A 16,160-nucleotide genomic window follows, 5' to 3' on the forward strand; every position below is an offset into this window, starting at 1 on the left:
CCTTAGTATAAATTTCCATTGTGGGATCAACACCCTCTGTCTTTATCTTTCACAGTGCTAGGATTTTATGGGCCTCATTCCGGCATAGTAAGTGGGTAGAGAGTAAGGACTGAGTCAAGGCTGCTTTAAAGTTGGCTTAGATTGAGATGTTAGCAGGGCTAATACCATGTTGCCAATTCAGAAAAGGGAGAGAGGAAGGTAGAGAATATGTTCCCATTTTTTTCTTTTAAAAATGATCTGTAAGGGGATCCCTGGATGGCTCAGTGGTTTAGTGCCTGCCTTCAGCCCCGGGCATGATCCTGGAGTCCCGGGATTGAGCACATTCGGCTCCCTGCATGGAGCCTGCTTCTCCCTCTGCCTGTGTCTTTGCCTCTCTCTCTCTCTCTCCCTCTCTCTGTGTGTGTCTCTCATGAATAAATAAATAAGATCTTTAAAAAAAAAAAAAAAGAATGATCTGTAAGAATGATCCAAATAGAAAAATTTGGGGGCATCCATCTTTTGAACCTCATGCTCAGGTGACGTCTATTTGTTGATTCAGTCAATCCATCAGTTGGTTATAAACATGTACTGCACTGCCAAGTACCAGGCACTGAGTTCCTGGTAATAACCAGGAAGTTCAGTCTTTGTCCTCCAGGAACTCACAATCTGATGGTGGTATCATAGATTGCTAGCCCTGTTTCAGAGGGCGGGCGTGCTTGCTTGCTTGCTTGCTTGCTTGCTTGCTTGCTTATTTATTTATTTATTTATTTATTTATTTATTTATTTATTTATTTATTTCAGAGAGAGAGGTAGAGACACAGGCAGAGGGAGAAGCAGGCTCCATGCAGGGAGCCCAATGTGGGTCTCGATCCCAGGTCTCTAGGATCAGGCCCTGGGCTGAAGGCGGCGCTAAACTGTTAAGCCACCTGGGCTGCCCTGATCATTTTAATGTTACTTTTGGATAAATTAAGATAAAGTCAACTAGATGATTAATTTTTTCCTTTGACATCTAAATTATATCCTCTCAAGGCAAAGTTGAGCTTGAGCAGTTTTAGTGATCTTGCATTGTATTTGGAAGGTAGATGATGATTCCAAGGAGCGTGTATTTGAAAAAGTTTGAAAAAGCCTATTTGCTGTTACATAAATGTTTTAAGGCTATTAATTTTATACTTCTGGTTATGAACAGAAAGCAAAGCACCAACATGCTTGATATTGAAAGTGATCTCTGTGGTAATCTTGCCTTTCGTATTACCTGGAGTAGAAAAGCTTTGACCAGTGATAGACCTCATCCATCTATGATTGAATTTGAAAGCTCTTTCAAGATGAAGCTGAAGTTTCATCACTTTGAGGGCTTTAAACATTTAACCACTTGCTTTGTAATTGATGTGTAAGGTTTTTATGTTTATCCAAAGGAGACAGAGAATCTAAGAGAGTACTATGTGTAGAATGCAGCAGACTTAAACTAAACAACCTTATGACTTTTAACTAACATATGTGCTATTGTGCAAGATTCAGAATAAGAGAAATTGATTTTGAACATGAAAGATCAAAATCTTAAGGTCTCTGTCACAGTTAAATTCTGTGATCTGAAGCCTAAGGATGATAAAATTCTAGTTAATTGAATTTGTGTTTACTATGTACTCAAGTTTTTGAGTGTTCATCAAGTCATTCAACTTTATAAAAAAAGTTGTCTTAAAATATATAGTGGTTAAGAAAATGTTTACTGTTCGGGAGGCTGATACACAAATGGAGCTGAAGTACTGCTCTGATTGTCACCATACCTCCCTAGAATAAACTGCCTTTTGATGACCGGGACGAATTGAGGGAAATCGTAACGGACAGATACGGGGCAGACAGGTTTTTGTTTTTTTTTTTGGTTATTCAGATATAGCAAGTGAATAGAATTCTTTACTGTATGTAACTCGGATTTGTGATTTTTTTTCCTTTTAGACCTGCTTCTTTCCTGTCACACCCAGTTTCATCGTCAGATCGAAACAGCATTAGATTACTTGAAAAGGTATATTTTAAAACCATTTTTAATCTTGATCACATTAACTTATGTTAAAATGTTATTTTTGCTGATATCCTAATTAATTTGTATTTACATATTTCCTATTGCTTCTAAACGGAAATATTGGAATTATTTAATTGTTCCAGTGAACATAGAATTTCATAATAATGTTAGCTTTTTATAGGTTTGTGATAACTCATGAACCTCTAATGAAGATCAGCTGCAATCATTAGTTTTAACATTACATGTTTGTCTTCTTCAGGACATGAAGATAAGAACTCCTAGAAAAGGAAATGAAACACTTTCTAACAAGACACCAAAATTTGAAATGAAAAATTCTACATCATCAGATACTGCAAGTACAGAGAATACTACATTTGGAGGGTCTCTGCCACCTAAAAATAGGGATCCATTTCAAAAAGAGCAGGATCATTTGGTAGAAGAGGTTAGAAAAATATTGTAATACATACACTGAAATATCTTTTATTTTCTCATTGGCATTGGGATTGTAAGTGAAGTTACAGTTAATTATTGTTTAACTGGGGTTAATTTGGGAAAGGAGAGCACAGAAAATGAAAATCATGGTTAAAGCAAAACTGGACTTCCCAGAAAGTAGAAATAGATTTAATATAGATCATGAGTTAGAACCCATGTCCCATTCTATAAATACCCAAAAGTATAAAAATAATACTAGTATGATATTTTTGGAATTAACGATTATATAAATTGTTAGATAAATACACCCAATGATTATATTCTATTAAAATAATCTTTTTTTTTAAAAGATTTTATTTATATATTCATGAGAGAGAGAGAGAGAGGCAGAGACACAGGCAGAGGGAGAAGCAGGCTCCATGCAGGGAGCCCAATGCAGGACTCGATCCTGGGACTCCAGGACCACGCCCTGGGCCAAAGGCAGGTGCCAAATTGCTGAGCCACCCAGGGATCCCCAAATAATCTGCTTTTAAAAAAATAATAATGTTTGTTACTTAGCCAAACTTCCTCTTTTTTTGAATATTAAGGACAAAGACTATGTAATATCATATTATCACTAAGCATAGTGTTTGTCCTTTTCCTTTCTAAATATTTAAAAAGCCATTAAATGCATCATTTTTCATGATTTTGGTTTTCCTGACAAGAGACTTTACACTGGCAAGTAACTACATAATGCTACTATTGCTCGATAGTCAAATTGTACTATTTGCTGCAGAAGTGTATACAAATACTCAAGCCATTCTCTAATGTTATTTTTATTAGTCTCCCACAACATCCCTTAGCATTGTTTGAATTTGGATAAGGAGCCTGAAAATAAATCAGCTACTTTATATTCTTGAGAGACTGAAAGAAAAATTTGGTTTAGTACATACTGATTCAGGTATTGGAGTTTCCTCCTTTATTTCAATCTTGATCAAAGTAAGTGAAAAATGTCCAAATATGAGGGCTGGATATCAGTCATTTTCTTGTTTGTTAACATGAGGAGGTTGGACCCGTTTCTTGGTCTATAAATACTTCAAAATCTCTCAGGTTTATATTATTTCTCTTTTTTTTTTTATTTTTTTATTTATGATAGTCAGAGAGAGAGAGAGAGAGAGAGAGAGGGGCAGAGACACAGGCAGAGGGAGAAGCAGGCTCCATGCACCGGGAGCCCGACGTGGGATTCGATCCCGGGTCTCCAGGATCGCGCCCTGGGCCAAAGGCAGGCGCCAAACCGCTGCGCCACCCAGGGATCCCCTATATTATTTCTCTTTATTGGTTGATGGAATCCACATAAGAGATGGTCAGTCATTCTGTTTTCTTTCCTGATGTGGAAAGAGAGACATTTTCAATTAGAAGAATTTATATTAGCAGTAAAATGGGATGGATTAGAAGAAGAGAGTCATAAAATCTCATATAGCTCTGAAAGTGAAGTGAAATTAATTTTCTTTAATAGTGTCTGTGACAAGAAATATTTAGTGTTTGAATTATAAGAAATCCTATTTTCATAGGGGAGGGTAAGTGGGGGTCATTTGATTATGGTTGTAGGAAGTTTTTTTTAGTGCTCTTGGGGCAGTTTTTTAAATGTGTATGTTTTTTGTTTTTCAGTTTTATTGAAATTTAATTAATGAAGTTGTTTTTTTAATATTGTATACTTTATCTATTTTAGAATGTATTCCTATGCCTTGTTTACTAATTTATGTCTGATATTGAGGTTTCTGGCAAAGATATAATGTTGTCAGAGTGTATTTCATTTGTTAATAGAGGTTACTGTGCAAATAGGTTATATTTAAGAGGAATCTGCTTTAAAAGTAGTTATTTTAGCAGATACAGAATTATCAAGTTCACGGATGTAGCATATAGTAGCTTATGTCACTGTGTCATCAGGACTACCTCTGAATCTTCTCAAGTATTAAGATTTTTACCTTTCCTCTATAATGGGATATCCAGTTAAGATAAGAAGGGAAGAAACAGTTTTGTGTTTAATTTTCCTTCAGAAAATTGTGCCTAGATAGACTATATGGAGTGACTGGGAGCTGTGTTTTTGAGCGGCTTTTTGTGCCATTTGCTGTGGTAGGGGCTGCTGACCATCAGGTGCTGATTTGTTCTTATCAGGGCTTTTGTTGCATTCTACCAAGGAGGATGGTAATTTTTGCTTACCTTTTCTATTTTAGGTTGCAAGGGCAGTTTTATCGGATTCACCACAGCCCTCTAATGGAAAAGAAGTAAAATTAGAGGAAATATTTGATTCTCTAGTTTCTAACCCATTCTTAACAAGGAAACAAATTCCCCGAACGCCAGAAAACTTGAGTAAGTTAATGATTTCTATCACTTATTTTTTCTTAGACATTACTACTATTAGATCTGTGGCCTGACATATCTTCTGGAAACTCAGTTTAAAATTCTTTTTCTCCATCTTTCACTTTAGTGGCAATGTTTTGTTATGATGTAAGGGACTTTTACTGAAGTATTAATTGTGGGTGTTCTCATAGCTATTGCAGTGTTTAAGCAGTATTATTTTGCCCTGATACTCTGCAATTTTGTTGTTTTTTTACTTGGCTCTTTCTTAGAAAATATTTGAGTTGAGCACTTTTAAGACCCCCTCTGCCTCCACATCTGACCTGTGATCAACATTTATAGAGTATATAGTCTGTGTCCTTACAGTCAGCAGCTAGCAACATCAGCCAAAAATTGTGTGTATAGAAATCTTTTCTACCCCTCCCAAGCTAGCTAGACTGCCCAGTACTTTTTTCTTACAACCTTTAATCTGTGTTGGCAAAATTCTGAAATTGTCCATGTGGCACATCATCCTGGTTGAATTAAATGTAATTTCCATTTTGCTGCTAGAAACAACGTATTTGAAGTTAAATTGATTAAATTCAGGTTGAACCTAGCCACAGACCAAATCAGTGGTCAGCAGACAACAGGCTGTGAACCAAATCTACCTTGCCCTGTGTGTTTTTGTAAATAAAGTTGTATTGAACATAGCCTTGCTGATTTGTCAGTATATTGTTTATGATTGCTTTCATGTTCCAATAGCAGAGTTGAGTAGTTGCTACAGACTAGAGGCCTGCAAAACCTAAAATATTACCATCTGCTCTTTAGAGAAAAAGTTTGCTGAACTCTGGCTTAGATGAATAAGAAAACATCTTTTCTTGTTCATGTAATTTGTATGTGTTGTGTGAAAGTATATGCACATTTCAGGGACAGCTTTTGTTATTTGTGATCAGTTGGAGAAGGAGTTCTTTGATGTTGGTCTTTTGGTTTGTTGTAGAGTCTTGTCATCCAGGGGACATATCTGTGGAACATGTATTGAGTCAGTAGCTTTATGTTGAGCACTAGAAATTAAATTTTTAATTGCATGCTCTGTTTGGGAATATTAGTAAATTGTGTTTTACTCCCCTTTATTTAATCAGTAAGTGAAATTAGGAGTTCATGGAGAAAAGCTGTTGAATTGGAAGATAACAGAAGTACAGAATCAATTCAGATGGATACTCAACATAGAGAAGTATTGCCAGAATCCTTACCTGTGTTGCATAATCCAAGAGAATTTAGCAAGACCAGCTTTCTCTCAGCAAGCACTGTATCAAATTCTAGCCATTCCCATTTGCCGGAAGAGAAAGTTATTTCAGATTGCCTCAAGTGTGTGCCTCAGAAACATACAGTGACCAGTCATACAGGTGGACCATCAATACAAAATCAGTCAGATTTGTTAAGTAAGAAAGTAATGTGCAAGCAAGATTTGGAGGGTGCAGCGTTACAGAACAAGCTTTTAGAAACTAGCCGAATAGAGACAATCTCCCCTGCTACAGGTAATAGGAGAGTTGTGATGGGTAGCAGTGAGGAGGAGACTTCCCTTGACCACTTGCAAGCTTCTTATAAGGAACCTTTCATGCATAGAAGTATGTTATGGGACTCTTTTCAAGTATCAAGTGGAATTAGTTCCAGGAGTTTAAAGGATATTGATTTTGGCATATTACATGAAACTCTTCCAGAAGAAGTTGGTAACCTAAGTCTTAATAGCTCCAGTAGTACAGAGGCCAATTTTAAACTGGAACCAAATAGTCCTTTGCACAGTAGCATTTTTCCAGAAGATGTGGGAGAAAGACCAGCTACTCCAGGATCAGACTGTAATTTACAGGCTATTTGCCGTAGATATGAAGCTCTGAAAAAATCTCTCTCCAAGAAAAGGGAAGAAAGTGGCCTTTCCAATCCTGAAACACTTGGAAGACACAAACCAGAATTGAGTCCTACTCCCACAAACATGCAAACAGATGATATGCTTGACTTTTTAGACAGTCATGATATGCATGTTGACTATACAAAACCATCTTTATGCATGTCCCTTGGTGAAAGAAAACGGTCTCTTTCACCACTAATTAAGTTTTCTCCAGTGGAACAAAGATTGAAAACTACAATACCATGTAGTCTTGGAGAACTTCTACCTAATTTAAAAGGTAAGATTGAATCAGACCTGTGTGTATTGACCTGTTGAATTTTTCTCTTAGCCTCTTTTAACAGTAGTATGCTTAAATGCTACATGGTTTTTATTGTTAATGTGACAAAATGTGCTCTTCCTTGACTAAGATGAGAAGAGTGAACCTATCACTTATGTGGGTACTTTTAGAATCTCAAGTGATGGCTATATAGTTTACAGTTAGTGTGGGATGGGTAGAAAACAACCAAACCCCTGAAACCTACTGCTTTTATAATACAGACTGTCAAAAGTAAACCTCATCAAAATCTTGGCTAGTGGAAGATGGTTCTAAAAATGGGTTGAGTAACACTATGTATGTTAAATATCATTCTTGTGATAATATTTGTAATTTTTTTTGAAATAAATTTGAGCAGGTTCGGTGACAAAACAAGATAGGTTAGTGTATTAGTTTCCTGGGGCTGCCATACAAAGTATCACAAACCAGGGAGCTTAACACAACAGAAATTTGTTGTCCCTGGAGGCAAGTTCTGAAGGCTAGAATCTAGAATCAAGGTTTTGGCAGGGCCGTGGTCCCTCTGAAGCCACCAGAGGAAGATCTTTTTTGCCTTTCCTAGTTTCTGGTAGCCCTAGGTGTTCCTTTGCTTGTAGCACAGCTCTGATTTGTCTCCATCTTCATGTGGCTTTCTCCTCTTGTGTGTCTTTATGGTTTCTTTATAAAGCCACCAGTCATACAGGATTAAGTGCCCACCCTAGTTCAGAATGACCTCATCTTAACTGATTATATCTTTAGTGACCCTCTTTCCAAATAAGGCCATATTCTGAGGTACTGGGGTTGGAACTTCAACATATCTTACAGGGGGACCCAGTTCACAGAACAGCATTAATAATTATTGTAGCTGGATAATGGATACATTGGGTTAATGATAATTCTCTTTACTTTTCTATGTTGAAAATTTTCATCATAGAGATGAAAAAAAACCCCTGCTGTTAATGCATGTTAGAGCAAATAAAGATCTGGTGATAAAATTAATTATATATCACTCTGGTTTGCCCATGATAATTAAACACTGGTATGTTGAAAAGTATTCTAAGAGGGGTATATTGATATTCTCTGGAGAAAAGATACCTCAGTGAGAATAATGGTAATTTTTATTATAGTTTTATTACAGGTATTTTTCTTATAAATATTATATTATTGCATGTGAACATTTTTAAGAAGACTGAAATTTGCTACTATTTGGAATCTGTCCTATTTAATTTTTTCTTTGTAATGTTTGATTATCCTTTTCTCTTTTTTAAAATCACCCTTGCAGAAGAAGAAATCTTGAATAAGACCCTTGATGCAAATGAATTTCAGTCGGACTTGAAAAGATGAAGCAGAAACCCAGATAATTTAATGACTATGATGTACTTAAATTTCAAGCAGTGTCACAGGATAAAAACAGATTTATAATTTAAATAAATGTTGAAAGTAAAACTTTTTTTCAAGGTCTAAAATATCCTAAATAATGCCTTTTAGCAAACATTAGTTTTTACGTAGAGTATGTTTGGATTTTTTTTTTGTATGGATCTGAGGTTAAAATGTGAAGTATTTGGGAAGCAGACATTAGGTTTTGTGAAGCCATTTTGATTCCTTGAATAATTTGTAAGCATTAAATAAATAGCAAAGTATTAGTTTAATTTATTACATTATAATTTCAGTTAACATAAATATAAGTGGTTTTTGATGTACTTTTATTAAGTGGTTAACATAATAACCATTGAATACTGATCTTTCATTTTAGGGAAATAATGTAACTTATTGTTTCTTTATGAAACATTATAGTACTATCCAAAAAAAGTGAGGAGAGTAGTACCTTGGGATGTGTAGTCAGGGTGAGTAAGTTTAAGTTTAGGAAAGCTCTATGCAGGCTTAATTATTATTTAAGTATTAAGTTAGTCCTGGAAAATGTGTAATCGAATATGTATGTGATGATAGGTGAAGGACTGGCGCAGAATGAATTTAGAAGAAAGGAAAAAAATGGAAGATGTCTAGATACTTTTAAAAGGAACACTGTCAAACTATAAATCCATTCAATGGGTTGTACAGGTTTATATTTAGTCTAATTTAGACTTTGAGAATTTAACCCTAGTTTTATATTTTAACGAAAAAAAAGTAAAAATTGATTAGTCTCCTGTTGGTTTATTGGGGGGGGGGGGTGTTTAGGAAAAGCAGTGAATTTTGATTGTTTTACTTTCCTTCTCAAAAACCATCAGTATGCCACTATGAATAGCCTCAAAGTAAGTAGGAGAAAACTGAATTCAGGGTACTTGTTCAGTGTCACAGTTAAGTCAGTGGTGAAGCTAGGATTCAGTCCTATTTTCCTTCTTTACTATATCACAAGACCTTCTCGAAGTAACTAATAGGCTAGGATAAAGGATATGGCCACAGGAATTGGCCCCCTATTGACCTTCTGGACTATGTGGAAGTCAAATGTGAGGCCTCACGCTCATGATCCTCGAAGAGAGAGCTTGTCTCTACCATCCCAGTGTATGCCATTGCTCTGTGTGAACCAGGAGCAATGAGCATGGACTGGAATGGTGGTAGCACCTATGGTACCCCTCTGTCTAGTCCCATTTCTTACCACCAAAACCTTGTCTGTTTGTCAAGAAACTGGTAAAGAGGAGAAAAGTTGAAGGGAAGGGTTCTGGAGGTGGATGGGCTTGATCTTTCTTCACTCCTTTTGGGCTTTTTAAGTTGTCTGATCCCAATTTGAAGGCCAGTCTTATGAGAAAAAAACAAGAAGAGCACATACACTAACTACCTTATTTGCCATGGAAAACAAAGAGGATGAACAGCTTCTCCTAGGGGGCTGTGTTCGTTTATTAGTTAATACAACAAATCACGAACTGTAGATCTATCTACTGTAGAAACTGTCCTGTACTGTACCATAAGAAAACCCACTAAACCTGTAAATCCAAATTTAATGTATTAGGGAGGAGGTAGGGTTATTAGCATCTACAACGTGTTGGGGCCATTCCTAGAAATTAATACATATTGTTTCATTTAATTGCCCTAACTTTTAAGATAGTGATTATTATATCTATTCTGCAATGATACTGAAGCTAGGGAGGGAGCTTAAATGACTAAGAGGGACTCAAGGAATCATTGGAGATATATCCTAAAAACTGTAGATTTTGTAGGTCTAAAATGGGGATTAAAAATCTATATTTTAAATATGTTTCCCTGATAATTCTTAGGCTCAATTAAAAGATTGAGAAACACTGCTAGGGAATACAGTCACATTTACCTCTGGGGTACCTTAAAGAAGCAAGTATATTATTACATATGTACTGCTTTAGAGGTTAATTGAAAAGGAAGTGCAAGTTCACCATTAAGGGTGGGAAGCCCTTAATTACTGAGAATCAAAAGATCAAAATGTCTATGGACAGTATAGATTTACAAAAACCACATTGTTAAGTGAGTTGTACCTGTGATAGGTTGGGAGTTTTGGCATTCTTTCCTGTCCTTTATATGCCAGTGGTATAAACAAAAATATCTCCTATCTATCATTTTCTCCCAAACCATCATGATTATGACTTAACTGCCTTCTGGCTCTTCCCTCTCCAGTATTGCCTGCATAGTTACCTTTTGACTCTAAGGGACTGTTTTGATCACTTAGTTTAAAAAATTCCAGTAATGGTTTATTGCTAATTCTAGAACAGAGTTAAAATTTAAAGACATACATCGTCCCCTACGTGGATTCCTCTATTTCTCCTTATACTATTGTCCCCTTCCACCTTTTTAAAACTCAGCTGCTTTGGTGAGCGTGGCTCCTTAGAAATCGTAATCCACAATTATAGCTCTTTAGGGCTCAGACCTAGTGTTACTTTCTCCTTGAAGTCCTAATCTATCCCTTCCAAACCCATGGACTTACCCCTTCTCTAAGATCTGTAGTTTATCTTTTATTCATTTAGTATTTTTTTCACTTAATGCTTTTACCATATTTTTTCATGATTGTATGTAATCTTTGCAGTCATACTGATATACATATGCATATATGTGCCTATGTAGATGTGGGAGGTGTGTATCTACCCAACATATCCTCAAGGGTCATGGATCATCTTTAGCAAATACTTAAGTATTGGAATTGTTTTCTTTGACTCCTATGTGATGGGATTAAAATAATGGTAAAGAGTGCTCCTTCATTGCTGTAAATATATTTTTCTCATTACATTCATAGCAGATTATAGAGAATGTACCTTGTTATATTCATTATTTGTTAGATAAAGGTGTGTAAACTGACTTCTGTGTCAACTTGAATGACAAAATGTCCTAATTTTTTGTCCTAATTGTTTTACGTGTTTAAAGAGGACAAGCATGGAATGTTTAACATGAAAAATGTTATCAAGTGGAATAAAGAGTATTTGAGGCTAAAAAAACATTTTGGGGGAATTTAATTGAAAAAAATACGGTATTTTGAAACCATGATCTATGAAATCCATTTTCTCTAAGGGAAAAAAACAGGAATTCTTGAGACCTTTATAAAGGAAACCTTATTTTTTTCCTACTCTTGGAATACTAAATTAAAATGTTTTAAGGACATTTTCCTTAATGTAGAAATACTTGCAAAGGTAAAATTCTCTTTGACATTATGTTGCAGATACATAGTTGCTCTTTCTCCTCACACACTGTGCAAGTCAAGTCCACTTGCCAACTTTAAAATATTTGTGAGTCCTTTATGGGACTATTTGTAAATATGTTCTATTCACCATAGTCTTGAATAAACATTCAATATTATACCACCTGGCTTTGGAATTTCCTATATAGTATCAAAAAGAACCATGCCTTGTAATTCCTAAAATGATCACATATAAAGGTCTACCAGTAACTTGATCAACAAAAGAAATTTGAGAGGTTAAGTGATTCAGGTAAATGTATTTTGTTACTGCTGTTTTAATTAGGTTTACTATATGTGGTATTTTAAAGTGATTTTAAAAGGGAAATCTATCCTTAAGAGTTGGTTTTTTTTTTTTTTTTTTTTAATCTGGAGCCTTTAATTTACTGCCAAAGGCCATGCTTAGGAGAGGTTAATAACTTACATGTGAATAGCTTCTTGCTCTTCAGGGGTAAGGACTTTGTCAATCCACAGCTGCTGCTATAAAGGCCTTGGAAATGCTTAAGCTCTGTTATATTTAATGTCTGTATACAAAGGGGAATTATGTGAAGGATTATACACCTGAAAAGCTAAGGTTTTTATGATTAAATTTTCTGTCAATGGAAGAAGTAGTAGGGAGAAGGGAGTAAGGTTAGGAGAGGGGTAGGTCTGTAATTCTGCTTAGGTTTAGCTGTATGACCTTAATAAGGTTTTCTTACCTATTAAAAAATAAAAGTAATCTACTTCAGGTTGTGTGGATTAAATAAGAAAATACGCATGAAGCATTTAAGAGTACCTGGCATTTAGTAAGGGTTCAACAGGTTTCAGTCTAGTAATTTGGGAGTAAGCACTTGCAGAGGTGGTGGTGGGAGATGGGGTGGGGGTGGGTGGGTAGAGGGTGGCGAATGGCTCAGGTAGTGGTATTGATAGCTGATATATAGTACTGAGTATGTGTCAGGCACCATTCTAAGTGCTTTCCATTTTTTAATTTAAAAAAACCAAACCTGTAAGTAGAGCTGCTCTTACTACATTTCATGAATGAGGAAACCATGAAATGAAGTACCTTGCTCAGTTCACAGAGCTAGCAAATGAAGGAATAACTCAGCTCGTCTAGCCTCAGAGCCCTCACTCTTAATCGCTCTGCTTACAGCTGCTATGAACTATCCATAAGGTGATGGGGGCTAGATCACAAAACTGAAATTTATCAGCTAAGCAATACTTGTGGGCAGAGTCTTTAGGTATTAACCACCTTCGAATCATTTCAAATAAGACCATATTTTAAATTGCTAACAGCAAATGTTTATTCATGATTGAAGCCAAGAAGGATTTATAAATGCATTTTAATACCTTGCTGATAAAATAGTAACATTCCATCTTTGCAGTCTTGTAAGGAATACAGGAAGAGACTGTAAAGGCTTTAACGTGTGTATCTATTATAACCAGGTCATCAGAACACACACACACACACATACACACACACACACCTACTTTAGTGTTACACCATACCAACTTTTCAGAAAGGCCATCCTGAAGCTCTACTGGATAACTGAGTAAATAGGTTTAAAGTCGGGGGGGCGGGGGGCGGGGAGTAGGGAAGAAAGATGGAAGGTAGTAAGCAGCACACATTTCAAAGCTCACTTTTAAGCACACGACATTATTGAAAAAAAAAAAACGCGGGGGTGGGGAAGGCAATTGAGCATCTTCAGAAAGAGTATTTGGCAATATTCAACGCATCAGGAGGCTGTGCTTGGGGCCATCCACTCTCTCCAGCTTCTCAAAGTGTTTCCTGGCATTGCGAATGTTGATCAGAGTAGCCGCGGAAGGGATCGACGGGTCAGACATAACCACCATCACGTACGTGTTTGAGGTGAAGATGTCGATGAAGGCCGCGAAGTTAGAATTTCGAACTTCCATGCTCTGGAAAGAAGCGGCTAATTTACTGCAGCTCAGCTTGAACTGCTTAATGATGTTGCTGATCTTCTCGAACCGGTGGACATCACGCTGCTCCTTGCACTGGTAATGGGAAATGACCAAGAACGTAGCCCTCTCGAACAGCAGGACTTCGTCGGCCTCAATAATTTGGGCAAAATTCCTGAGGTTCATCTCCAGCTGCTGCACATTGGGAATGAGCTGGTAGACAATACTGGACCAGGCTTTGTAGAGCGTTTCGTCCCAGATGGAGGTTCGAAAACAAGCGCATTCCAGGGGGCGAGACAAACGCCGCAGGTCTTCCTCTCGCTCTTTAAAAATCAGGTCACGCTGATCCTCCTGGACCAGATCCATTTTGTGCACCAGGCAGAAGATTTTGGCATCCGGAGAGTTCTGGAGGATGGCCTCCAGACACGACTGGTAATAATGCATGTCCTTTTCCAGTTCGCGGCTCTCCACGTCAAACACGTAGATCAGCACCTCCACGTTACGGAAGATGTTGTCTCGCTGGCTGGTGAAGTAATTCTCCATGAAGGTGTCCTGGCCGCCACAGTCCCACAGGTTGAGCACCAGGTTGCCCAGGAATCGGACGTGGGAGTGCTCCACATCAATGGTGGCACCCAGGCGCCGGGTGTCGCGAGCGATATAGTTTGCAAAGATAATCGACCGCATGCTGGTCTTCCCCGACCCGCTCTTCCCCATCAGCAGCACCTTCTTCTTCATGGCTGTGTTGGGCATCACCCGCCGAGCCGCCGCGGAAGGGGCCTCAGGGCGCGGCCTACCTGCGGCGCGGACGGAGGGCGGGGTCGGGGCGCAGGGGCTCTGCAGGCCCGGCCGTGCAGCCGTGCGGTGCCGGCAGCCGACGGCGGGAGGTCGGGGCCGGAAAGGGCGCGGCGGCGGGAGCTCTCCCTCGGAGGCGAGCGCCCTGGGCGAGGCGGCTGCGAAGCTCCGGAGAACAGCTCGCCTTCCGGGGAGCGCGGCCGCGGCGTCCGGCTACCACCCACTTCCGGCGGCGGTCTCGCGAGAGCGGCGGGGCCCGGCACTCGGCCGCGCGGGCCCTGAGGGGCTGCGGCTGGGGTGCGCGGGGGGGAGGCGGGCGGCGGGGGCGGGGCGGGGGCGCCCGAGGGAGGGAGCGGCGGCGGACCCGCACGGGGCGTCCCGTTTCCCTCTTCGCGCCGGGGGTGCCGTTGCTAGGTGTACGCGTGCGCTCGCTCCGTTACGAGAATGCTGCCATCTCGCGGCCAGATCCGGCTCCCGCCCCAGCCCGGCCCGGGACAGGACAGGACGGCCCCGAACGGCACAGCCCGGGACATGACGGGACGGGACGGGACAGCCCGGGACAGCCCAGCCCGGGACAGGACGGGACAGGACGGGACAGGACGGGACAGGGCGGGACAGCCCGGGACAGCCCAGCCCGGGACGGGACGGGATGGGACGGGACGGGACAGGACAGCCCAGCCTGGGACAGGACAGGATGGGACAGGACAGGACAGGACAGGACGGGACAGGACGGGACAGCCCAGCCCAGGACAGGACAGGATGGGACAGGACGGGACAGGACGGGACGGGACAGCCCGGGACAGCCCAGCCCAGGACAGGACAGGATGGGACAGGACGGGACGGGACGGAATGGGACAGCCCGGGACAGCCCAGCCTGGGACAGGACAGGATGGGACAGGACAGGACAGGACAGGACGGGACAGGACGGGACAGCCCAGCCCGGGACAGGACAGGATGGGACAGGACACAGGACAGGACGGGACAGGACAGGACGGGACGGGACGGGATGGGACGGGACGGGACAGGACAGCCCAGCCCAGGACAACCCAGCCTGGGACAGGACGGGAGGGGACCGGACGGGACGGGGCAACCCAGCCCAGGACAGCCCAGCCCGGGTCGCTTTCAGAGTGCAGTGCACTTAGGTGGGTCTAGGCCAGGGCTGCTCGCAGGTGAAGTGGAGGAAGGCCAGGCTCCTCAGCCCCGTGAGGCCTCCCCAGATTCCCAGGTGTGCTGCACGCAAGCACAGCACACAGAGCACCGCAGATGAGGAAGTGAGACTTGGGAAGGTTAAGTGACTGCCCCGTGCTACACAGTGAGATGGTAGTAAACCCCTACTGGGGGATGCACTGACACCCCCCCCCCCCCCCCAGTGCTTTCTCCATTTGTAAGCAAGCTCCTTTTCCTTTTCTCAGGCTTTGGAATTTATTGTTGGAATCCCAAAGCTCGAGGAAACTGGTATGGAGCTGCGCTGGAGATCCATCCTCATGATAACTCTATGAATAAATAAATGACCTTATGCGGTCAATAAGAATAAACAATCTTATTTTCAAGTGAATAAATCAAAGCTTAGAGGGATTAAGTAATTTTACCAAGTTACACATCTATTAAACAATGGAATGCAATTTGTCTTTTTTAAAAATATAAATTATATATATTTAAGGTGTACAACGTGATTTGATACACACAGTGAAATGATTACCGCAGACTAACCTCATAGTTACTTCTCTGTGTGGCGAGAGCACCTGAAATCCACTCCCAGCAGATTTTCTGTATTCGATATAGTATCAGCCACAGTCATCCTGTGGTAGGCTAGCTCTCTACACTTACTCATCCTGCATAACTGCAACTTTATACCCTCCGATCAACATCTCCCTATGACCTCCACCTCTTTGTGCCTGCGAACCCCCATTCT

General features: G+C 40.2%; 2 protein-coding genes and 1 non-coding gene across 3 annotated transcripts in view; 2 read left to right on the forward strand and 1 right to left on the reverse strand.

Moving 5' to 3' along the window:
* The window catches only part of HAUS6 (HAUS augmin like complex subunit 6), a 50,390-nt gene extending 37,698 nt beyond the window's left edge, over window positions 1-12,692 (forward strand). The window contains exons 13-17 of the mRNA XM_041762471.1: window positions 1,930-1,996; window positions 2,253-2,435; window positions 4,639-4,774; window positions 5,881-6,921; window positions 8,216-12,692. Coding sequence (XP_041618405.1) covers window positions 1,930-1,996; window positions 2,253-2,435; window positions 4,639-4,774; window positions 5,881-6,921; window positions 8,216-8,277 — 1,489 coding nt within the window. The 3' untranslated portion in view covers window positions 8,278-12,692. The remainder of the gene's footprint in view (window positions 1-1,929; window positions 1,997-2,252; window positions 2,436-4,638; window positions 4,775-5,880; window positions 6,922-8,215) is intronic.
* Window positions 1,708-1,838, forward strand: LOC121496373. Its single transcript, XR_005989195.1, has one exon.
* A 123-nt stretch (window positions 12,693-12,815) lies between the features above and the next one.
* RRAGA (Ras related GTP binding A) lies at window positions 12,816-14,533 on the reverse strand. The gene has a single exon (XM_041762993.1). The coding sequence runs from the start codon at window positions 14,204-14,206 to the stop codon at window positions 13,265-13,267; it is 942 nt and encodes a 313-aa protein (XP_041618927.1). The 5' UTR covers window positions 14,207-14,533; the 3' UTR covers window positions 12,816-13,264.
* Between the last annotated feature and the right edge of the window lie 1,627 nt (window positions 14,534-16,160).

The sequence above is a fragment of the Vulpes lagopus genome, chromosome 7 (genome assembly GCF_018345385.1).
Source record: "Vulpes lagopus strain Blue_001 chromosome 7, ASM1834538v1, whole genome shotgun sequence".
Taxonomy (NCBI): domain Eukaryota; kingdom Metazoa; phylum Chordata; class Mammalia; order Carnivora; family Canidae; genus Vulpes; species Vulpes lagopus.